Source organism: Euprymna scolopes, chromosome 5 (assembly GCF_053919585.1).
Source record: "Euprymna scolopes isolate OS-2025 chromosome 5, ASM5391958v1, whole genome shotgun sequence".
In the NCBI taxonomy this organism is placed as follows: domain Eukaryota; kingdom Metazoa; phylum Mollusca; class Cephalopoda; order Sepiida; family Sepiolidae; genus Euprymna; species Euprymna scolopes.
The window spans coordinates 41,702,154-41,728,063 of NC_136486.1; the positions used below are offsets into that span (position 1 = coordinate 41,702,154).

Here is a 25,910-nt window from a genome sequence, read left to right on the forward strand (position 1 = left end):
TTGGGTCTCACCACTTATGAAGGCCTGAAGATCACTTCAGGATAAGGGTTGTTTTTTTTAAAATAGAGGTCACCACTTATCAAGGCCCGGAAGCCACTAGGGGATAAGGGTTATTAGGTGTACAGTAATCAATGGGATAGTATCGTAGTAATCGTTAGTATTGGAGATTTAATAAAGTGTCTTACTTAAGGGGGCGATTCATCGGGAATTTGTTTATGAAAACATCCAAGATGTAGTCGGGTGGGAAACAAGCAAACGGAAGAGTGTTCCACAGGCGTGCAATTCTAAGAAAGAAGCTTTGTTCATGGAATCTACGTTTTGATTTAGGCACAGATAAAGAGTGGGGAAAATTATTGATAGTGGTGTCAGATAGATGGGTGTTTATCGTGAAAGATTGGCGAGGGGGGGCAGAGATTGGAGCTCGGACGAGCACTTTCCATGGAAATAACGATAAAATAAAGATAGGCTCGCAACGTGTCTTCTGTGGGATAGAGGTTGAAGGGAAGATAAAAAGGCATCCTCCACTAAGCCACGAAGTCTATTTTGTACTCTGTGAAGGCAGGATAGGCTGTTTTTAGTAGCTCCAGCCCAGATATGGCGGCAGTACTCCATCCTTGGACGTACTTGGCTTTTATACCGATAGAGAATTGCATCAATAGTGAGATATTTTCTGGAGCGGTAGAAGGATCCCATCATTTTCCCAGCGACCTGAGCAACAGACTTGATGTACGTATTCCATTTCAGATCAGTAGTAAAGGTCAAACCCAGAAGCTTGTCAAAACATGGAGCCTCCCCAAGACGAGAGCCATCCTTTTCAATTGATGCCAGATGAGGATCAAAGCGTTGATGATGTAAAGATAGGAGCTTGGTTTAGATGCATTAAAAGTAACCAGCCACTTCTTCCCCCAATGTACCATGCGCTCAAGACCAGAGAAGAGAGAATCAGAGAGAACTTTGTTATTTACGGCCTTTGATGTATTGCCATAGATGGTCGTATCATCAGCATAGATATCAACGAATGATTTGTTTTGGGAGATCATTGATGTAGATGAGGAAGAGAGTTGGGCCCAGGATGGACCCCTGAGGGACTCTAGAATTAATACTCTGGGGCTCTGATTTCTGCCCATCAACCACTACTCCTATGCGCCTATCAGAGAGAAATGATTTGATGATTGAGAAAACATTTCTAGTTATACCGTACATGGAAATCTTGTGAAGTAGGCCCTTATGCCATACCTTATCGAAGGCGTTTTATATATCAAGAGCAATTACCCTAGAAAGGAAGACTTTTTCGAGAGATTCACTAATCCTATGAGATGTAACTGTTAGCACATCTGCTGTAGATTAAGCAGAACAGAAACCATATTGCATGTCACTAAGAATATTATTTCTGCTGAGGTGATTGACTACTTCTCTATTTTATATGGATTCCAGCAGCTTACTCATGACACTCAGGAGACTTATTGGTCTGTACTGAGAGGGAGATGACTTATCACCTGAATTATCAAATACAGTGCATACTGATTAGGTTGTCCAGGGTGTTGGAAAGCACTTCTCTTTAAGGCAACGCTTAAACAGTTTTGTAAGTATGGGGGCAAGTTCTGGTTGAAGCTTTTTCAACACTATAATTGGAATGCCGTCTGGGCCAGTTGCTTTACTGGAATCAAGGTTCTTGATTAGCTTGGCGACCTCACGTACAGATATTTGTATGTTGCATAATGTGTTGTCTGTTATAGAAGGAAATACGGGGAGTTGATGGCTTTCGTCGCATAGGGTAGAATTAGCTGCAAAGTTCTTGGCAAATAGTTTGGCTTTGTCTGATGCTGACGAGATCACCTCAGGTCCATTGATAATTGTTAGGATAGAATGCACGCTTCTGTTCAGAATCCTGTTTTCTATTTTCCAAAACTGGTAGGAATCCAGCCGCTGCTCAACTACTTTGGACTTGACGGACTGAACATATAGTTCTCTTGCATTTTTTATTACTCTTTTACAGTGGTTGCTGGCAGTCCTGAAAGCAGCTTTGGTCTCAGTACCTCTATTAAGTTGGTAGCAATAGAAAAAGTGATTTCTGTGTGCGATGGCAGCAGTACATTCAGAGGAGAACCATGGCTGGTTGTTAGGTTTTTGTTGGAATTTTTTAGATGGTATGAATCGGTCTATGCCTACAATTAACCATTCGGTCAGATCTGATACTATAGAGGACACACCCTTGTTAAACATGGAATGCAGAGGTAGATCAGATATGAATGTACGGAAGCTATCCCAGTCAGTCATAAGGTATCGATATACAGTACGGTGGAGAAGTACGTCTGAAGACTTATTCTATCTCGTTTTTATCTTAACTGATACAACAGAGTGGTCGGAGGATCCCAGAAGAGATTGAACAGAACATGAACATAGCTCAGAGGTAAGTTGTGAGAAAAAGGTCTACAAGGCTTGCATACTGACCGGTAGTATCGGGCACACGGGTGGGCTCATGAACAATCTGAGTGAGGTCATAGGCAATGGCGAAATCATAACAGAACTCCCCTCATCATGTGTCTAATTTCAGTGGGTCAGCCATTCCACATTATGGACACTGAAGTCACCGCAAATGTGAATGTTAGCCGAAGGATGAGTAGACAGGATGTGGTCACTTTTCTCAGATATACTCTTAAAGATAGTAACCCCGCTGTTGTGGGGACGATAGAGGGCAAGTATAAATGCGGTGGTGTAAGCAAGTGCAACCCGGAAGCACATATTAGGTAAATTAGGGTCTTCACAGGAGATATTCCTACCACACGGAAAACCATCTTTGATGTAGGCACATATTCCATGACCATGGCGATCTTAGGGGTCAGATTTACATGTTAAGTTAGAGTATCCTTTAATCATGAACTCATCTAGGGAAGTGGTCGGCCTATGCCAGTTTCGCTTAGAAAGAATATGTCCAGTAATTGAGTTTCAACCTCTGGAAGGTTGGAACGTAGACCCCTGATGTTGGAGAAGTAGAGGTCTACGTTGGAGGATGGGGTTCTAGGTTTATTCGCGTTTTTTTATTGTTTTTTTTTTATTTTTGAGGATATTTCATGTTGAGGTTTTGGGATTTGTGGAACAGGTCGACAGACTTGGTTAGAGCAGGACAGAGAGGGAAAGTAAGAGAGAAAAGGACAGGAATTTTTTTGTAGCACATGATATGGTAAAGCCGTAACAATTACCCACTAGTATGGCATCGAGAGGCCCCACCAGAAACTACTGCATGGTCCAGAATCCATTCACCAAATGGCAATACAGCAGCCCCAGTACTTTGCACCTGCTGATAGGACAGCCTCCTTAGTGGTTAATCCAAGGTTCGGGTCCCTGACTATCAGATGGATAACGTCAGCCCAGATGAAACGTTTACCTCCAGCACCCTTACTAGTGACATGGTCACAAGGATAGACATAGAAACAGAAAAAATTCCGAAGTCTCAGTCACGAAGTACTACCGACCTGGAAAGCAGCTTTTTCTTCACCCTTTGTCAGAAAAAATCACTCATTGGAAATGAAGACTGAGGGACAAAAAAGGATAAGCGAGAGTTACTGGAGCTTCCGATAACACATCCACAGTGCATTAAAAAAAAAAGGTAAGAGTGACTTATTAAGATCTACTTAATATAAGTCCGTTGCTCCATTCCCAATTCAGGACGATATTTGAAAATAGTCTCCCCTCCCATATTAATCCGTGGATGTTCGAGCATTCTAGCTTTAAGTAAAACACGATAATGGAACTTTTATCAATTTGTGAAGTCGGGTTATTTTGTATTAATTTAGATTTGAAGAACTCATTTAAAAACTGGTTAAGAGTAATACCGTTTGGGTTACGTATTAAGTTTAGGCTAGTTAAAAATAATGCTTACTGCAGAGAAAACGCCGTGTTTTTCTGAGTTTAGATAATAGTGCAGTTTTAATTTGGAAAATTCTTCTTTTTTTTTTTCGTTTAAAATATAAGAAAACCGTATTGTTAATGATAGTATAATGAATATAAGGTGGTAGTTTAGTAATTATTTATGGTTTAAATTGGCTATAATTTGATTATTTATAAGGACGGCTTAACAGGAAATTGTTTACATTAGATTTGAAAGCTGTCATGTTGTATTCAACCAGGAAGCATGCCAGCGGAACATTGTTCCAAGGGTGGACAATTCTGGGAAATATGCTTTGTTATGGCATCTATGTTTACATGTAGGCACAGATAGAGAATGAGGAAAATCATATAATGGTTGCAGCTAGTCGGGTGTTTTTTGTGAAAGTTTGGCAAGAGGGAGCATAGATTGGAGTTCAATCGAGCACTTGCCATGAAAATAGCGATAGAGCAGAGACAGGCTCATATTTTGCTGAACATCGAAGAATATGTTTTGTCTCCATTATTAGTCATAACACGAAAGATATCGTGGAAACGAATACCAACAATAATCATCTGGTCAAGTGAAAAATGAACGAATGATTCTCAACAACAACAACAACAACAACAACAACAACAGCAGCAGCAGCAGCAGCAGCAGCAACAACAACAGCAGCAGCAGCAACAATAATAACAACCCATAATAACAAGTAAAAAAGTTGCCATCAATTAACTTTTAAACTTTTCGGTCTTACATTTACGGACATCATGAATTGAAATAAATATATAGAGGATACTGCCAAGTCTGCTGCAAACAAGATAGCCCCCCCCAATCTTCTACAAAACTAGAAAATTAATTATAATTTTGGGGGGAAGATTCAGGGTCGTCAATGAATATGTTTTGCCCCCATTACTATTTGTTAAGGGCTTTTTTGGAAGTCAACTCGCTTGAACGCACGTAATTCGTGATGTAAACGTTACATCAAGTACGTAGAATTTCTGTAAAACAAATTTAAAAAAAACATGCATGGAAGAGTTTAAAATGCAAAACGAGTAGATGTGTCTTATTAGAAGGGCTTAAAATGTTCCTTACCTGCACCCTGGCTTCTGTGAGTTCACAATGTACAGCTAACTGCTCCCTCGCGTAGACGTCAGGGTAATGAGTCTTCTGGAAAACACGTTCGAGCTCTTCAAGTTGAAAACTCGTAAATGTGGTCCGATTTCGGCGTTTCTTTCTCTTCAGGTCGTTGCGATCATCACCTTTGAGGTCATCGTCACCAACTGTGCTACCGTTTCCACCACTGGACGGGTCATTGTTCTCAACTTGACCTGAATGTCCAATATCGCACACTTTGCCCAGTGTGGGTGGCTTCAGTTCCAACATGCTGCTGTTGTTATTGTTGTTCGTATTATTGTTATTGTTGTTATGTTCAGTTTTAAGGTTGAGGTCTTTATTTTTACACATCTTCAGCTTGGAGGTCGTATCTTCCATTACTAAGAAAAATAAAAATAGAAAGAAAATTTTTCATTATAAAGCAAACTGCGAAATACACTTTTCGGATGCTTTAAAGGCTTATTGGCATTGAAATCCCAATGAAAATCAATGGCTGTTGCAAGCGAGAAATCAATCGTAAGTGTCTGTTGCGATAATGTAAAGTGGTTTTCAATGCTTATCAAAAAAGGGGAGAGTCTTGGAAATCAGAGAAGACTTGCTGTCATCCATATAAGGAGCACCGACACCACCGATTATTATCATTGAGTAATTAATGAGAATCTGTGTGAACACTAATAATAATAATAATAATAATAATAATAATAATAATAATAATAATAATAATAATAATAATGAGAGAAAGGTTGATTGGGATATATGCAAGAAAAGAGGGTTGGAATGGAAGCAAAAGTTGTCACAGCATGTTTCAGAAGGGGTGGTGGAGAGTGATAATATGAAATTATTGTGGGACATGAATATCCAATGTAATAATGTGATTGAAGCAAGGAGATCAGATTTAGTGTTGCTGGAAACACAAGGCAATAAAAACACAAGGCAATAAAAACACAAGGCAATAGTAATTGATAAAACAATGTCAGCTGATGTGAATATGGAGGAAAAAGAAAAGGAAAAGGTCGAAGAGTACAAACACTTAAAAAAGGAGATAAAAAGATTGTGGAAGTTGAAGAAGGTAGAAGTTGTACTTATTGTGATGGGAGCTCTGGAGAGTGTAACAAAAGAATTTGACAAGTCGATTGAAAAAATTATGATCCATTGCAATGTTAGAGTACTTCAAAAGAATGACTTGTTTGAAACCGCCAGAATTTTGCAGAAAGTGCTGGAAAACTGCAAAAAGAAGATGTTGATAGCCTATGTTCCTATTTATTTGCCTCCCCACGAGGGCAGAGTGAGATACAAGGTCGGATTTTAATGCGGGGTAAATCCAGCTCCCCAAAATCAGGCACTTGTTCATTTGTTATGATCCGCCATCAGTATAAAATTGGCAATGCCAACACCCAGACACAAAATCTGAATAATAATAATATAATAATAATAATAATAATAATAATAATAATAATAATAATAATAATAATATCCAATAAAATATAGTACTACGGAAAGTAGATGCAAAGTGTCCTAGAAAATGAAAAAAAAATGGAAAATAAATGAATAAACTAGAAAATGGAATACTGTGACATTCAAAAGGCTTAGTGTCACTTTGATTCTATCAAAAATCGCGACTCCAATTTACTTGCCTCCCCACAGGGCAAATTAGATACAAGATCGGTTTTATATGTGGAGACCATCCGGCTCCTCCGTAGGGGAGGGGGCACTTTGAATTTGAGTAAAAATTACTTAAGTCAAGAAGTTCTCCTTCATTGACCGAAGAATGAATATAGTCTAAATGTAGTATCAGAACAGATACTGCACTTTCTTCGTGGCCAAACAATGAGACATTATGCGCAACGATTGGTGAGAGAATGCCACCTGTTTTAAATCATATTGGAAGGGATTACATAAGAAACTTGCTCTGACTCAGATTCAGGGTAAAGCTACTAGTTTGTAGAAATGAGTGTTCATATTTAACGAATTCCTTACGAGAGCGGAGTTAGACACAATGTCGGTTATTTATGTGAGGAAAATCTACTTCCCCCCCCCCCGCCGAAAAAAGAGATACTTTAGGTTGGAACAAAAATTTAAAAAATGCTTCCGTCTAGAAGAATTTATACTTTATTGACCGATGACAGAAATATTTAAGCGTAAAATCAAAACAGATACTATACTTTGCTCCGAATGAAAAGGCTAACGAGCTGTGAGCACTGGTGATATATTAGTATTTATTCACTATTATATTTCAAATAAGTCAACACTGGTAATAACAGGTGGTGTTCCCTGGAATCTGAGTAGCAACTTGTCTCCGCAGCTTTCCGGAACACTCCATCTGTTTTGATAACGCTTGGGGATTAATTTGCGTTACCACAACAGCTGTTTATTATTCATTTATCGTCGATAACGACTGTTGGTTTGTTTCTGAAATGTGAATGGTAATAACGCTTACCCAAATTCCAGTACTACTTCCGCCTTTGTATTGGAAGTGTGTTTTAGAACGTATTCAATTTCTGCAATGTCGTTTGAGTTGAGTTGTTGAGTTGATAAGTCGGTCTAGATTTTAGAAGTGGATAGGCATTTTAGTTCATCAATTAGAAGTTTAAATCGCATGTTCAATGATTCGAGGTAAAAAAAAAGTCATTGTTGACGTTACGGAGGGGATGTTTATCTTCTTCCCACGTATACTGTTACCTAACCCGTTGTATCCTCAGTCGCAAAGTAGACAAAGAATAGAAAAGAACTTCAACTCGGTTTTCCCGTTGTAACAACATTTATTATCTCATTCTCCCGCCACGCGTGACTCCTCGTTACAACTATGATATCACTCACGTCTCAAACGTAATCTCAAACGTCAACCACGTCTCTACCGTAATCATCCCCCTAAAGTGCTCTCTCTCTCTCTCTCTCTCTCTCTCTCTCTCTCTCTCTCTCTCTCTCTCTCTCCTTTATATTTTTTCTTTATAGTGATGTCATTTCGCATTTCGTATGCATTTACATACGCACGTCCGCTCTCTGTTACACTCGGCGGAAATATGTGACCCAAGGTTGGAAAGGTGAGATTTGAAAAACCAGCGCCCTAGACAAAAGGCACTCTGGCCTGCTAAAAATGGCTACGCAATCCAGTCGGAATTCCCCGGTAGAGGCGCCTCAATCGATTAGCAATAAACATTCCTTTTCAAAGAATGAGAAAGCAAAGTATAGGTGGGTGAACCTCCTAAAACTGCATGGGACTTTAGGGACCATAACTCAGCCAACAGTGAACAAGCAATCTCAACAACAGCTCAGACTTTAGTAGCTTTACAAGAATGCAAGGTAACGCGGTTCGTCCATTGGAAGGATGAAGATCATATAACCATCCTAGGGATGACGGATAACTTATGGAATCGTCCCAAAATGCCTTCCCCAAGGACCAGGACAGAGTCCAGTCAGCTGGGGGTCAAGTAAGATGCAGGAATTTTCGAAAGTGCTGACGTCCTTCTCATACATCACCTGGTATTCCCAAATGGTCACCCATCTTATATTGGGCACGTTCAACGTTGCTTAACTTCGATAATCTAATGAGAACCGGTGTGTTAACGTGATTATGCCGTGGACGTAGCACATAAAGGGTAAAGCAGGGAATTAGATAGAAAATGAGATAGAGGGAGGCAGAAAGCGTGAAAGAAAGATGGCAAATGAGTGAATGAGAGAAAGGGGGAGGGAAAAGATAGAATGATAAGAAGACAACCAACTTACAATCAAACGCGGCAAAAAGATGTGAATTGATGACTGACGGATGTGACTTCTCTTGGAAATATATTCTTGACTCTCGTGGGAAGCTGGATGGTTGGTAGTCGCCTGAATGAAAGTAGAATTTGGTAGCGTAAGTCAAGGCAATCTAAACTTGTTCAGTTAGAGTAAAAATGGTACTTGCCCAGTTTACGGACCGTGCTGAAATAATAATGTTATTCTTAGAAACATTCATAACATCAGGAGTGGTTATGTTAACTATTCTGTCCTTTTATATAACAATTTAATAAACAGAATATACTGTAAACATTGAATTTACGTGTAAACATTGAATTTCCGTAACTTGAAAATTCTGTCCAAAAATACCACGCTCCGTAAAATACAGAAGTACCAAAACAAACAATTACATTTATTAGGTACTTCCATAAGTTCTGTCCGATTTTATGAATAAAGAAAAGAAGTGACAAAAGGTTACATTTTGTTAAAAAATTTAATCATCAATATACTTTCCCTGATGATCTATGACTTCCTTCCATCTATTGAGAAGCTTATTAATTCCATCATTGTAAAATCCGCTTGGCTTTGATTCGAAGAACTCACAAGTGTCAGTTTCAACATCTTTCTGTATTACAAAAGCTGTTCCTTCCAAATGATTTTGTAAGCTACGAAACAAATGATAGTCTGAAAGAGCAAGATCAGAAGAATAGGGTGGATGAGGAATTTTCTCTCAACCAAGTTCATCGATCTTTTATGGGATGATTCTTGCCGTGTGGGGTCGTGCATTGTCCTGATGAAACACCACTCCTTTTCAATTCACTAGAGCAGGTCTTTTTTCTATCAAAGCTTGATTCAAACGCTCTGATTGTTAACAGTAAATTTGAGCATTAATTTTTGCATTAGGTGGTAACAATGGATTATAATTTTGCATTAGGTGGTAACAATGGATTATTCCTTAGCAATTCCACCATACTGAAAGAAGAACTGTATTCCCATGAAGTTCTCTTTTCGGCTGTAGCTGCGGTCTTTTCCTTTTACCAAGCCATGGTCTACGACGCTTAACATTTCAATAAAAGATCTATTTTTCGTTACCAGTCACAAGTCTATCCAAAAAAGGTGAAACAAGTTGGCGAGAATGGAGAAAAGAGCATTTGTCGTCTCGGGATTTGAGATTGTTTTCAGACAATTTATGAGGCACAATTTTCCAAGTTTAGGAACTTTTCCAAGTTGTTGAAGATGACGATGAACAGTTGTATGGTTTGAACTCAGTTTCATTGCCAATTCCTCAACTGATAAAGCAGGATTTTCTTCAAGAGCTGCTTTAAGAAATCTATCATCAAACTCAACTGGACGTCCGGTTCGAACTTCATCTTCAAGATTGAAATCTCCACTTCTTTCATTCACACATTCCTTTCCATAAACTGAGTGAATATTTCTAGCCGCTTCGGCTGCTGAGTTTCCTTCTTTTTTTTTTTTTTAACTCATAAAGCATTATGTGCCTCAAATGATTCTTAGGCACTTCCATGTTAGTAGGGTTGTAATGAAGTAAATTTAAATTTTATTGTTCTGTAAAAAATATATAACAGTTAAAATGCATCTAAACATAAAAATGTAAAAAAAATTACTCAATGTAAACAATATTTTTTAAGTTTCGTTCAATTTAAAAACAAAGTAAAAATTCGGACAGAACTTATGGGATAACCTGATAAATATATATACACGTAGGTAATGTGAAGGTTACTTAAGACGCATTAGTACTCTCTCCTTACACACGTTTCATGTACCATTTATCTGACATAAACGCAATTAAAACCACATAATCACGCATAATAAAAAAACACAGTCAACTGATCACCAACATCCAAATAGTACACAAAATAACTCTTGCTTCATCGCCGCATTTACTAGTTTTACTGTTAATGGAATGTGCTACGACGAACTTGAGGCACATGTACCCCCCTCAACGTAATTAACCCCAACTAACCCGAGAGGTAGCAAAATTCCACGCCTCTATTCTAGAGGTTTCCTTGATTCCAATGAGTCTTTTACTAGCCTGAAACTGCTAGACTATGGAATTCATTCACTGTATCTTGCTTCCCCGACTGTACTAACATGCAGAAATTAGAGTTTGATCACATCTTTGGAACGATGAAGGAGGACATAAGGTTAATTTGAAAATATTAGAAAAACAATAATTATTTATTAAATGGTTTTTAAAAAATTCTTAAACTTTCCGTGTAAGACACCGTCTTCAAAGAAGATTCTGTTTTTTTTAATAGTTTTTTTTTTCTCATTTTTCTGGTGTCATTAATCTTGAGGAGTCAGCCTCTCGTGGGGAGAAAATGATGCAACAACTGACAACAATATCGGGCATAAATCTGAAATCGATGTGCATGTGCGTGAATTTTAAATAGAAAGGGATTTGCTCACACTTTTGAAAACATTAATTTCGTAAGGTTAATTTTTAAAATATTAAAAGACCAAATAACGTTATGAAATATTGTATTAAATTATTAAAACCATTTTTTTTCTTAAACTTTCAATGTAAGACACCTTTTATCAAAGAAACGTAGTTTTTTTTTTAGCTTTTTTTCTCTTTATATTGCTGGTGACTTCAGTCCCTCGTGGAACAGACATCTTCCTTTATAGTCCGTAATTCATAGTAAATAAGGGTTTTACTTCTCAACTCCCTACTTAGAATGCCCCTGTAGGCATGGTCCGTAATCAACAGTAGTCTCTTATGCCTCGGTGGCATTTTGCCTCGTTTGGGTTGAATAAATATGACAAAAAAACACGACTAACATTTTCTAGATATTTTAATCCTAACTCACACTCTCTGCCAAGCACCAACCCCCGTTGCATCGTTTTTCTGTGCTCTGATAAACTCACTGCTGTTTACCCCCACCTCACAAAGTGTAAATACTCCCAACTTATTCGATTATCAGCACAATCCTATTCCTTTACTGTACAGCTCCCTAGATGCAGGAAGATTTACTACTCTTATAGCTTCGTTCCTAGGGTCACGTATCTTAGGAATTCCCTCTCTACTCCCTGTTTTTCCTATTATGCAGACATCTAAATCTACTGTGAACAAACATTTGGCTAACCACCAAGACTACCTAGAAACATCCGACACCTATCATAGTAACCGCTTATCCTCTAGTAACAAAATTCCTTGTTAAGAATTAATAAAAGTTAAATTCGATCTAGTAAAACTTTTCTTACATTTTGTTTTTTCGCCCGCGGACGGGACGACGCTAACAAGCAAGATATGGTTCCTTCTTGATTCATGATTATCATCCTCGCAAATAATGTCAAAGCCTCCTCCATGGTTGTCCATGTTAAGTTTTTTGTCCGTTTGACCATGTCGAATTTATCCCGCGAAATGGATAGCAGAAACCGGAAGTTAAAAGGAGCAGACAATGTTGACTATAACGGTAAACTTTACAAAAACAAAAACCGGATTATCAGAGTTACTAACATCTTGAATGTTTTATATGATGAATAAACAAATTAAAATAAGTGATTCAATATCATAGAATTTGTTTAGTTTTATTCATTAAAATCACTATATATTTTTTTTCTTAAAGATTTCGATATTATCATATCAAGGAAAAGTTGCTTTTAAGTTGAGTTATCCATCCACGGATTCGTAGATATTTATTTACTTTAAAATAGATTTATTAATATATTTTCATTAATATTATTTTCATAACAATAAAGTGAATATTGACTTCTTTTCTTGATACAGAGAAACAATTGTGGAATTTTTTTCCAAGATCAAAATAATTTAATCTGGTCGAAATTATTAAAAAAAAAAACTAGTTAAAGAACTATACCTAGAATTAAGTAGACAACAGTAATGTTTATAAAACAAGAAATGCTCTTTAAGGGACTAATCTCAACAGAGTCTGGTAACGACAAGTATCGATAAAAAAGAACGAGTTTCTTTGTTGAAGTAAAAATTCAAGGGTCTGGTCTGTACAGTCATAAAAGCACATTCTATTTTTTTAATTGGGAGTCACCGCTTAACATAGCCAGGAGATCATTCTATTAATTAAGTATTAATAAGTGTTAGGCAAACGGTGATTTTGAACATAAATAATAAGTTTCCGCTTATCCAATTAATTTTTACCTTATGTTCTCAATGTATTCGAACTGTAATGGACTATTATAATAGTTGATGTTAATGACTAAATTCTGACTATTTCCAGTATTTTATTCATTCTTTAGAACACCGGAATAAATTACCGAACATTCAACATGGCGTTTTATACTGATTGAAATGCGCAACCTTTTTCATCCAAAGTAGTTTCATGAAAATAACACACGGCAGATGTAAAAGTCACAACATTGTTTTCTACATATATTTTACTTATTCCGAAAAGAAACGGCGTAAATAACGTGTGAATAAAACCAGCACAACTCTAAGAAAAAGTACGTTCTCGATTTGCCGATATTTAATTAAGCACTGAGATGTATGGATATCTAACATTGGGATAAACTATTACAAAACCATTCTTGTACATAAAGTTACAAATAATAAAACGAAATATTATTGCAATTATTTTCATCCATGCAATTATGCCGATCAATAACCTTTTTGTTTAACCATACATAAATAAATGTTAGCAAGGCAAGACAAATTACTCTTCTACCTAGTTGGGTGGGATTTTTGGACGTTTTTACTCAATGTAAAATGTTCATTCTGCTCGAAAAAAAAAAAAGGATTGTGGACCGGTACACAAGAAAAAAAAAGGCAGCGTTACAAATACATTGCGGACATTTTTCTTGTGATCGCGTACAGTTTACATCGCTTGTTATTTGAGCCGAATAAACATTTTATATTAAGTAAAAATACCTACCCAGGTAGAAGAGTGATTTGTCTTACCTTCGATAACATTTGTTGTATATTAAACGATGAATCGAGAACCATTAGTGGCCTATTTGCATCACTTTATTTTTAATACTATTATTTATTAATAATTTTTACTTGGCTAAAGTTGGTACTTTTCATCATACCCTTATTTAACCGTAAACTAAGTTTTTAGTTTAAGTTTGCGCGGGAGGGTAGCAAAACATTTACCATGAAACATTAAATATGGTTTCCGCACTTCATTTTATTGTAGGAATTTTCTTTTAAGTAATTCATTTTTGCATATATTTTTTTATAGTTAAATAATTAATTTCGTATTCTATCTAGGTAATGCCAGGGATCTTGCTAGTTATATATAAAGTGTGCAACCAAGGAAGAATTATAGCTTTACTCTCAAGGTGTTATAATTATATTGTCTTAATCAAAGTGTCCTTCCTTTTCTTATGGAGAAGGGGACTTAAATAACAAACACCATACACACACACACTCACGCATACATACATACACACACACTCACGCATACACACATACACACACACTCACGCATACACACATACACTTATGTTGGACATTGGTGAAATAATTATGTATCAGAGATGTTGATTGCTTTGTTTTTTCTAATGTCCCATTTTCTCTTGCGTTGTTCATTGCGTGCGGATTTAGCAATTGTAGCCCTTTTGTGAGTTGCGACACGCCAGGAACATCTGTCTTGGGTTAGTTTTCCCCATGAGTTAGAATACAAATAGAACTGCTTGAAGGATACCTTCAGATTGTCCTTAAACCGTTTCCGCTGTCCTCCTACGGGTCGTATTCCTTTGGACAGTTCACCGTAACGAAGCTGTTTAGGAGTCTTGAATCAGGCATGCGGCATATATAACCTACCCAACGGACCTGGCACTGCTATAACATGGTGTGTACTGACGGAAAGTTTGACCGGGCTAGAACATTGGTGTCTGTTATCTTGTCTTGCTACTTGGTTTTTAACAATCTACGGAGGCAGGTCATATGGAAATGATTCAGTTTCTTGGCATGTCTAGCATATATAGTTTAACAAGCATACATGAGGATGGTAAGAATTACAGCTCAGTATACTTGGATTTTGGTCTGCAGCCGAATTCTTCTACGCTCCCACACGGTGGTTCTAAGACGTCCAAAGTCAGCACTAGTCTTGACTATCCTGCGATCAACTTCTATCAACGTCTATTGCCTTTGACTTGATACGGCCAAAGTAAGTGAACTTGTCTACAGCTTTTAGATTGGTTCCTACGTATGGATATATGACGCTCAACATACCTTTGTTCCAGAAGCAGACTGGTACATTACTTCAGCCTTCTTTAAATTAATATTCAAACAAAAATTATCACATGCCTTAGAAAATCGATCAACAATATATTGCATGTTTCGCTCTGTATTGACATTGAGAACACAGTCATCAGCAGACAAAATGTCTCGTATGATAATGGTCTTAATCCTGGTGACAGCACTAAGTCGTTTTAAGTTAAACAATTTGCCATCTGTCCGGTAGTTGATGCTTACATGTATATATTAAATCAATGTTATTTCACCGTTTCATGACGAAGGTGAAAATTGTCCCAAGCAACGTTAAAATAAGAATTAATCTAAAGAAAAAATATAAGCAATTAAAATTGAAGAAAGTAAAGTTACTCTGGGTTTCCATTTTGTGACGATTTTGTAGTCAAGCGAAAAGAAAACAATTAAATAGAAGATGATGAAATAAACAGAAATAAATTAACGTGGAAATTCTCGGGAATAATTCTTGCGTGTATTTGTAACCATTTACATAATTTATTTGCAATTGTTTATTTACTGTGAATTTAGAGAAGATATGTATATATTCGTTTAGACGTTTGCTTTCTTCTTAACCGCTAAATGAGGGCCACAAAATTGTGATTGCGTTTCTTAATTTTAAGGTTAAAAGACCGAATATATATATATATATATATATATATATATATATATATATATATATATATATATATATATATATATATATATATATATATAGGTTGTCCACAATGTCTGGCTACTTAATGTAGCCAGACTTTGTGGACACCCTGTAGATTATGCAGCCAGATTTTGTGGGCACCATGTAGATTATGTAGCCAGACTTTGTGGGCACCCTTTAGATTATGTGGCCAGACTTTATGGGCACGCTTATAGATTATGCAGGCAGACTTTGTGGACACTCTGTAGATTATGTAGCCAGACTTCGTGGACACCCTTTAGATTATGTAGCCAGATTTTATGGGCACCCTGTAGATTATGCAGCCAGACTTTGTCGACACCCTGTATATATATATATATATATATATATATATATATATATATATATATATATATATATATATATAAAATTATCCTGTATATATATATGCATATATATATATACATATATATATATATATATATATATGTCAAATTATCCTGTATATATATATATATATACTCACACAGGATAATATATATATATGTGTGTGTGTGTGTGTGTGTGTGTGTGTGTGTGTGTGTGTGTGTGTGTGTGTGTGTGTGTGTGTGTGTGTGTAATATAAAGCTGAATGTCTGTGTGTGGGGGGTCATGAATAGGCTCCTATATGATTGACTATTTTAAAAAACTGATTAGATATAATGATAGAAGATGTATCGAGACACAGGAATGGGTATGTTCGATCTGGCAGAACGGTGATTCATTAAAATTGTGGGGTCTGCGTTCGCCCTGATACACAAAGTATGAAAATAAAAAATTTAAAAATTAAAAAAAAACATTTACAAGTTTTTTTTTTATATAGATGTACATAACAAATACTTTGATAAGTATGTTTTAACTTAAATAGGGATGGTATAATAAAATTTTGGGGTCTGCATTCGCACCTGGCCTCCATAGAATGGAAATAGGCGCAAACTTTAATAAAGATTTTTCATATCTATCTGCGTAAGTATATTTTGATAATTATGTTTAAGGTTGAAGAAATATGGTATGGTATAATTCGCACCTGACCTCCATATAATGAAAATATGTCACAAAGTTTTACGAGGTTTTTAATATAGATTCACAGAATATTGTGATAAGTGTTTCAGTGTGAACAGGTATGGTATAATAAATTGTGGGGTTTATCTATTTTATTTTTACTTTCATCATATTTTGCTTTGGTTTTGATACCCCCAAATTCAACCCAAATTTACAACACTTCCTTTTCATAACCTATCATACTTTCATAAATCAGAGTTCATTTCTGTAGGCTGTTTTTGAACCCAGTCAAGGACGGGTACTTTTGCTTGTATATATATATATATATATATATATATATATATATATATATATATATATATATATATATATATATCAAACTATCGTGTATATATATATATATATATATATATATATATATATATATATATATAATTTGAGGTTGCTATTTTCCAAAGGTAGGGTAACCAGTGAAATATAACGAGGTCATACAAGAGTGCTCAATACAGAATTAGAGCAGGTTACATTTGTCTGAACATAAGCAGTAGTTTGTTGCTACACTGTCAGTAGTTAGTAAATACTAGTAGACCGGAACATGCTCATGACTGTGTAGCAACAAACTACTGCTTATATATATATATATATATATATATATATATATATATATATATATATATATATATATATATATAGTTTTTAAAATATAATCATCCACTGGCGTATGTTTCGCCGTCTGCAACCTATCAGAGTGGGTGTATCAAGCGAGATTCGAAATACCACTGTTCCATCTCGTGTTGCCGCTGGATATCGCGATTTTTTTACGTAGATCCTATTTGTTTTTGTTCGCGATACTTTTTGAATGAATTCAATTATTTATACGTAAGTGCATTTTTTACCTAAATGCGAGTTGGAAATAATTTTCCCTTTTACCAATTTGGTACCCGAAAATGGGGAGCGCCATATATATTGTTTTTAAAATATAATTATCCACTGACACATGTTTCGTCGTCTACGACTCATCATCATATATGTCGTCAGACGCATCATCATATATGTGCATGTGTATATGTGTACACACATAAGCACAAACACACACACATATATATATACATACATAGATACATATATATATATATATGCATATGTGTATACACATATACGCATACACACATGCACATATATATATTATATATTTATATATATGTGCGTATGTGTATACACATATACACACATGCACACGCAAACACACACACACATACATATATATATATATATATATATATATATATATATATATATATATATATATATATATATATATAGTAATTGTCTGTATTTTTGAGATGAGGTGTTTTCGTTGATTGAGATTGCTGGACTGACTTCCTCATCTTGGTTTTTATAGTCACAACGTTTCGGCCGCCCCCTTAAAGTAAGGGTGGAAGAACACCGAAAAGCGGTAACTAAAGGGGAGACGGAAAATCGGGTATAGCCAACGATGTCTGGATGGAGAGGGGGGACCATCGCCCCCTATGGGATGAAGTAAAAATAATAAACAGAGAGACCCACTGGAAAGTGAGAAAACTTAAAGAAACAGCTCACATGCTCGGACATAGCAACCTACTGAGCAAACCAAGCATAGAGCTGAATGCAATTTGGACACCTCTGATAGAGAGCGAAAACCTTGAATAACAACATAGGTTTAACATTAACAAAAACCAGCTAAGAATTGTCCTAGTGACATATGGCCGAGTGGTCCTAGACGTTGTATCAAAGTTTACAGTTACCCAAAGGTGCTGAGTTCAATCCTGAACGAAGGCAGTAAAAAAAGTAACATTCAAAACAGAGAATCAGCAACTATGTCCCAGAGTCTAGCTGGAGTCCGAACACGGTACCCCCGTAATAATAATAAAGGGTTGGGTTCGAGACTCCTAACAAACGGTTCCCCAGTTCGATACAAAACACCTGGTGAAGGCTGGAGGGCAAAAACGGCCGAAACGTTGTGACTATAACAACCAAGATGAGGAAGTCAGTCCGACAATCTCATATATATAACTATATATATGTTTTGTATATATATATTTGCTCTGCAATAGTATTGAGCACTGTCTTCAGGTTTTTACTAATTACTAGTTTTACCATAATATATAACATATATATATACATTGCAATGCATTTCGAAGTGTTTAGTTAAATACTATTTGACTGTTAACTGTTTATGACCCTCTAATCGGTATTAATTGAACTAATTCTCTTACTGCTGTGCTAATTCCTGATAGTCTGGGGGTTAAATACCTGTCTATGAAGTCAAGTGTCACTTTTAGAATACCTCGAACGTAATTTCGGAAAACATGTGGCTGTAGGTTAAAAAATAATTAAGTTTTTTTTTATATAAAATAGTATCGTTACATATATGTGGGTATGTGGTTGTGCGTGTATGTGTGCGCGTGTGTGGTTGTATGTATATGAGTTTGGGGGTTAAAAAAGGATCGCGTAACAGTCTATTTGTATATTTAAAAGGAAAAACAATTACATTTTTGCCGTAGGAAAAGTCAATCAAAGTAGTAAGAGAGATGTATAGTAAGAGTTCCATATCATCTGACAGAAACGGATTTGTTTGTTTCTCTGCGTAAAGTGAAAGCTCAATTGTGATGGCACATCTCATTCCTTTTATTCTAAACAATACCAATTCTTTCAAAATGTAAGAAATTAGACGCTTCGTCACAAAGCGGAATCCATTGAAATGATCGTTAGAATCAATCAGATAAACTTTTATAAAGCTTAGTTTTAAGAAGAAACGTCTAATCACTGACATTGGTTGAATGTGTGTGTGTAATTAAAGATGCGTTTCACTTTATATATTCGTTTGTTTTATTTTGTTTGTAAAATACATTCGTTTTTATTTACCTTGTTCTATTTTAGACCTTTTTTTTCGAATTCGCCCTTCCACTAGGATTAGGTGACCACAAAAATTAAACACTTCTTGTTCAATCATCGAATTAAGGTAACATATCCTTTTTCCCTGCCCTCCTCGTTATTGGAAGTTGGGGGCGGGCTCTTAGTTGGCTCTAAGATTATCTGATATCTTATTTGAAACCAATTAGCCTAGTCTTTAGTGAGGTGGGATAAGGCAAAAGAGATACCAAAGAATGGGTTGGGAAATATACAGGGCATGGGTAAGGCAACCAAAGCTGAGATGAAAGAAACTTCTCTGTGGCGCGATGCTACCGAAAAAAAAGAACCCTAGGAATCTAACAAATTTTTAACAAGAAGAAAGTGTATACGGCAATGAATACTGGCTCATTTTATTAGAATATAAAAACAGTGTTGTGTAAAATTTTCCAGCTTCGTGTAATGTTTTCTATATTAATAAAACAGTAGATATATGTATACGTGTGCCTGTGTTTAACCGATAAACTCTTAAACTGTTGATTATATAACAATGAAATTAGCAGGAAATAGTAATCATACACCAAGGATGCTTTATAATGAGTGAAATTTTTGTTTGGGTGAATAAATAACGCGTACAGAAATATGTCGACAAGTTGAAATGCTAAATATTCCTTTCAACTTGCCGACATATTTCTATTACTTTTTTGCATACGCAAATTCATTCACAGTGACAGTAGTTTTATTTTAAATCGATTTTTATCTATTTGTTGTTTAGCGCAAACGATGAGGAACGCGGCTGGAGCATTAAATGTTTTGGTTTCGATTATAGCTGATGTCACCTAATTCTTTTTATTTAACTTTTGAAATCAGTACTATATATATGATGAACTAAAATAGACTAAATCAGAATCTGAATTTGAAATAAACGAAGTAAGAAATTTAGCCTAGATTACTATAAAGAGAATAATGTGAAGACTATAAGTTAAAAACTAAGCATTGGGGATTAATAAAGACAAAATTCAAAATAGTGAATTAAAACCATAAAGGAATTTCGATAAAATTATGAATCGATAAATGTTGGTAAAATCGAGTCATGTCCCTTACACTGTCTTCATATACTTAATGATACGGGAATAGTAAAACCATAAAAAAATAGCATACAAAGAATACTTACTTAATTCGAAGGGAATCGAAAAATATAAAGAAAATAATAAAATAAAATAAGATGAACGAGGTGAGTCTAAAAAGTGTGTTCCCTTTAAATAGGTATTATATATATATATATATATATATATATATATATATATATATATATATATATATATATATATATATAATGGATTGGGCAAAGGTTATGGGGTAAAAAAGGGTGTATTTTTTTGCAATTTGGGAGGATTTGTGACCTCTTTTGAGTTCTTGGGAACGCAGAATCCCAGTGAAAATGGAAAACGGTGCAGTTTCACGCCTTAAGATATGTATATTTGAATTCAGCATCATGGAAAACCACTAAACAGACACACATATCAAGTTTTTGAATAATATGAAAAAATAGCTCCAAAAAGGCATTTTTTTTTAATTTTTGAGCCCTGAAAATCCCAGATAGGTGCAAACTAGAATTTTTCTTTTTTTTCTTTTGTTTTTGCGGTTTTAGCACTGAAAGTACCCAGGGACGTGAATCAGAATTTTGCCAGGGTCAATCATATTGGATTTATATTAAGAACGATGGGCTCCACATTTTGGCAAAGTTTCATAAAAATCTAATGGATGGATCAAAGTTATGAGGCAAAACATGTCATTTTTAGCCATTTTGGGGTATTTTTTACCTCTTTCGTGCCCCTGGGTGCGGAACGGGAATTTTCACAAAGAAATTTTTTTCTGTGCACATCTATTTAATGAAATACAATTTATTTTAGGAAAAACTAATGGACGGTTATCTGGTAATCGCCCGGACTAATGGACGCACGGATGCACGGAAGCACGGACGCGCGGATGCCACTGAAAACATAGATCCCTCTCCGAAAAATCGGGGGACCAAAAAGTAGATTAGAGATGCCTGAGAAATTTTAATGTTTATTTTTGTAGAGACTAGTATTCTCTTTACTAATTAACTATCTTAGGATAAATGGTTTGATACGGCAATCTTGGAGGGTACTTCACTCTTGGCGATTATCAAAGATTTCCTTTCAGTGAGTACAGCACTATCGATGATCTGCCTCAGGCATGTCTCATAGGCAAACTCACTGAAACCTTAGTTTCTTTGTCAACTTCGATACACATGACGTCATGCATCAGTGGTTGACGTCTCTTTGTTTTTCTTACTCTGTTTAGCCTCGTCTTACGATATTTACTATTTATGTTGCGTGTGGATTAATTTATTTTCAAAATTTCGTGTCACTTCCATCTGTACTTAGTTAGACCCTTGTCAAGATAAACACTAGGTAATGTAATCGCTATTCGACATACGATCATCTATATGAAACAATCCTTAAATGGGTTTGTCGATCGTTGAAATAGCATTTTAAATAATGGTTTATTTTTATCTTAATTCCATAATTCATACTCTAATAACAAACAATTTGTTTAATTAATAAGTCGCCATTTAGCAACGCCAGATACCGCATAATCACCTTGATACACTTTAGATCAACGGTTAAGCCTGGTCAGTACTAGCTAGGTGACTAGTAACGTTGTGTATGCTTTTAAAAGATGGATGTGTCTTAAAAAATAATTCATGCATGACTAGGACCAGTAATTCCTACTGGCTTATATGTCACTTGTCTTCACCATTTACCAACATCTAGTATCACATGACACCTCCAAAAATGAATTCAGAAACATATTAACAAAAAAAAAACGCCATTCTAGTCGTCTCATATTGTAACCTGCGCCTCCCAATCATGGAAACCCTACATGTTCGCATAAACAAACCGACCATCAATCAAGCTCAATATGAGGGAGAGAGTACGCTTAGTTGTTTTTAAACGATTTTAATCGACTTCTTCAATAAATTTACTAAACGCAATTTAATTCATCACTTGCCTGAAGACGACATGGAAATCTAAAACGTTCGCGGCCATACGCGAATTTCTTTTTACACTCGAACAGAACGTTCGAACATTGACCCGACAAATCGAAAAGATGGATCGCTAGAGAAACAAACAGGAATTATTCTTGCTGTTCAAGGATACATGCGTAAGAGAAAAATGCTGCCTAAATATACTTATGTGTGTGTGTGTGTGTGTGTGTGTGTGTGTGTGTGTGTGTGTGTGTGTGTGTGTGTGTGTGTGTGTGTGTGTGTGTGTGTGAATCAATAAAGCTCAAATTTCCCACTGTAAATTCTGATTAATGTGTTCAGTTTCCAAGAGTGTTTAGTGATTCAAATAACGATTCATTTCGGTTGGCATTTTGGAAATAAAGCACAGGACTTCAAAATTGCACACTTCAAATAACGAAGATAATATCAAATAAAGAAGATAATATCATCAGACGATACCAAAGGCAAATGATCGTTCCCTGTGAAGCAAGCCTTAAAAAAGAATCAAATATGTCTTTTATTTGGGAAGCAAGCAAATTCTACCGAGATTTCCGACTTTTCCGTAAATTTCCTACGGACTTTCGGGACGGTATAGATAGAGAAAAAACACATGTCTGACCCTTCTAGCGATAAGACGGCTAATATACGAAACTTTCCGTCTCAATGGATACAATAAACAAAGTAAACAGATCGCGTATCGGATAAGGGAATCTATTTGAAACGTTATACTAAATGGGATAGTCATAAAGAAATTACAGAAAAAAAATACACATATAGAAACATATTTAACTCGTTCTACCGATGCGTAGGCATATAGGAAAGGAGACTCATATCTTTGCTGAACGATATGACGTCATTTTTGCTTGAAACATTTTGGTGAGGACTTATTATTATCGATTTAGGTAACCCAAATGAAATAGCAAAATAAGCCACGAGAATATGTTAATGATAATGGGATTAGTTGTTGTTGTTGTTGTTGTTGTTGTTGCTGCTGTTTTTGCTATAAAGAGCACCTATTTAAAGCTCACTGTAACAATGTCGATTTGAATATTAAAAATGAAAAAATTGTAAAGGAGAAATTTCCGATAATGCTGCTAAAACATTGATGTTAATATAATCTTAAAAGCTAATGAAGATATTCTTTTAATGACTATAGAGCAAACACACACACACACACACACACATACGTATATTAAATTAAGTTGAAATGCGTATAAAGCCAGACAACGCAAAGATTTTAATAAACGAATGTTTATTTGCTTAAATTGGTATATTTTGACGTAACCCGTCTTTATCAGGATTAAAAAAAATGTTTTTTTGTGTGGTGTGTGTATATGTGTGTGTGTGTGTGTTTAAAAAATCTTGTTTTTTTTTCTTTTTTATGTGTGTGTGTTCAAGAATAAATCCTGAAAATAATGGCTTATGCCGACATATATTGATTTAAACAAATAAACATTCGTTTATTTAAATCTTTGCGTTCTCTGACTTTTAAACGTATTATATATATGCATTTTAACATTTAAATATCGCTTTCAATGCAGGAACATTTAAATATTTCACTTCCAGTTTATGATCTAATGATATAAAAATTATATTTTATAGAATTACTAGCGGGGGTACACGGCGTTGCCCGGGTGTTTAGAGGTGTGTGTTGAGCAAAGAAAAAAATGTTTGTAGGAAGGCAGGCTCGAACCCGTGACGCGAAGGTGAAAAAGAAAGCGAAAGATAACCTGCCATCTTACCGCTGCTCCACGACGCGACAGAAGTGAAAAGCGTTCAAATTTAGTGATCTAAATTAAAAAAATTGACTTGCAGAAATAGATAATTAAGTGAATGAGTTCACGCAGGCGCAGAAATGAACGTCTTGCTTTTGCCGCTTTATTTATTTGTTTCACCACGATGTTGACCAAAACCAGCTCCCCTTCCTTTCCCCAAAAAAGGGGGAATTCTGGCAGTGTCCAAATAAATCGAAATTATCTGATATGAAGGGTTTCCTCCACATTAATCAAAGCTGATTGCCTTCAAGATGTCCCGGTCGGGAAGGCCAAGCATTAGCGTTTTTGCATTCGATTAGTTTCGCTTTTATACGTAAAGAGGTCTGGATGACATTTTAGCTTTCACGATCAAGCCCACGTAACAGTGGTCTACTTTAAAAAAAAAACAGGGTTTTTATTCTTAAAGTTTTAACATTTAAACAGGGTTAAAAGCTTTTTATTTGTCATAACATTTTTTTTTATTTCGAGACTTACGTAATTTGATATTCTTTTTTTTTCATTTTAAAACAAAAACTGAATAATTTTCAAGTTCGCTTAAACTAGTTTTCACGTACTTCTTTCGTGTTTTTTTTTTCCTTTTTCTTTTTCACACCTCTATTCATATATATATATTAGCAGGCCACCCGGCATTGCCCGGTTGTAAAATATATATGCTATTTTGATTAATTCAGATTTCGTATTCATCTATATATTAATAGGATAACGTGTGTGTTATTTATTTTGTGTGTCACGCTTACATCCGAGTGACTGTCGTTTAATTGTTATGGACTTTTTATTTCTTGTGATAAATGATTTCACCAAGAATTATTCATACGTTTTAGTTTCGGCCTCGATTATAGTTGATGAAACTCTAGTAATTTATTTTGTTTTTATGTTTAATTTTATCAAGAATTCTTCATTCATAAGTTTTAGCTTCAGTTTCGATTACAGCTGAAGAAACTCAAGTATATATATATATATATATATATATATATATATATATATATATATATATATATATATATATATAGGTTTAATAGGGATAGTCATAGGGATATATATATATATATATATACATGATTTTTTTATCGCAACTTTATAATATAAAAAAACGATAAAACATTAACTCTATATACGAAATCTGCAAGAATTAAAATATCATATTTAAGCGTACTTTACGACCAGGTTACGCTAGGCGACCCTGCTAGCTTGGATAAATATATTTGCAATTTTAACAAAAGAGCTACAATATACAGAGCATCTCCATTTACGCTGAACATATGCAAAATGCCAACATCAATATATTACATATGAATGAGTCCCCTGTGGAATTTCCACATGTCCCACTAGTTATTATATTATATTGGACTCAATATGTAGTAATGATTTTAAAAGTTTTAAAAAAAGTGACTCGTGTATCACTACCGAGAATCGAAACCAAAACGTTTAGCTTACGATACACTTTTTTCTTTGACACTAATGCCTAAGCTATGAAGACATGTTTGCTGCAAGACTAAAAATTGAAACATGAACCAATAGCTATTACGTTACGGATGCATATTCGTAATGCCGTCGGTCGATCTTCATCTGGCAAATACCACTTGTTAATTTTCACACATTTCCGCTGATTTTCCGTGGCTAAAACCTCGCGTGGGTTCGAATACCCCATATATTAAATT

At 35.4% G+C, this 25,910-nt stretch overlaps 1 protein-coding gene across 1 annotated transcript in view; it reads right to left on the bottom strand.

The window, feature by feature from the left end:
- Positions 1–25,910, bottom strand: part of LOC145276792 (uncharacterized) — a 421,446-nt gene that overhangs the window by 123,167 nt on the left and 272,369 nt on the right. The window contains exons 2-3 of the mRNA XM_080128094.1: positions 8,702–8,803; positions 4,958–5,358 (exon numbers count right to left, since the gene is read on the bottom strand). Of these exons, the coding sequence (XP_079984220.1) occupies positions 4,958–5,358; positions 8,702–8,803 (503 nt within the window). The remainder of the gene's footprint in view (positions 1–4,957; positions 5,359–8,701; positions 8,804–25,910) is intronic.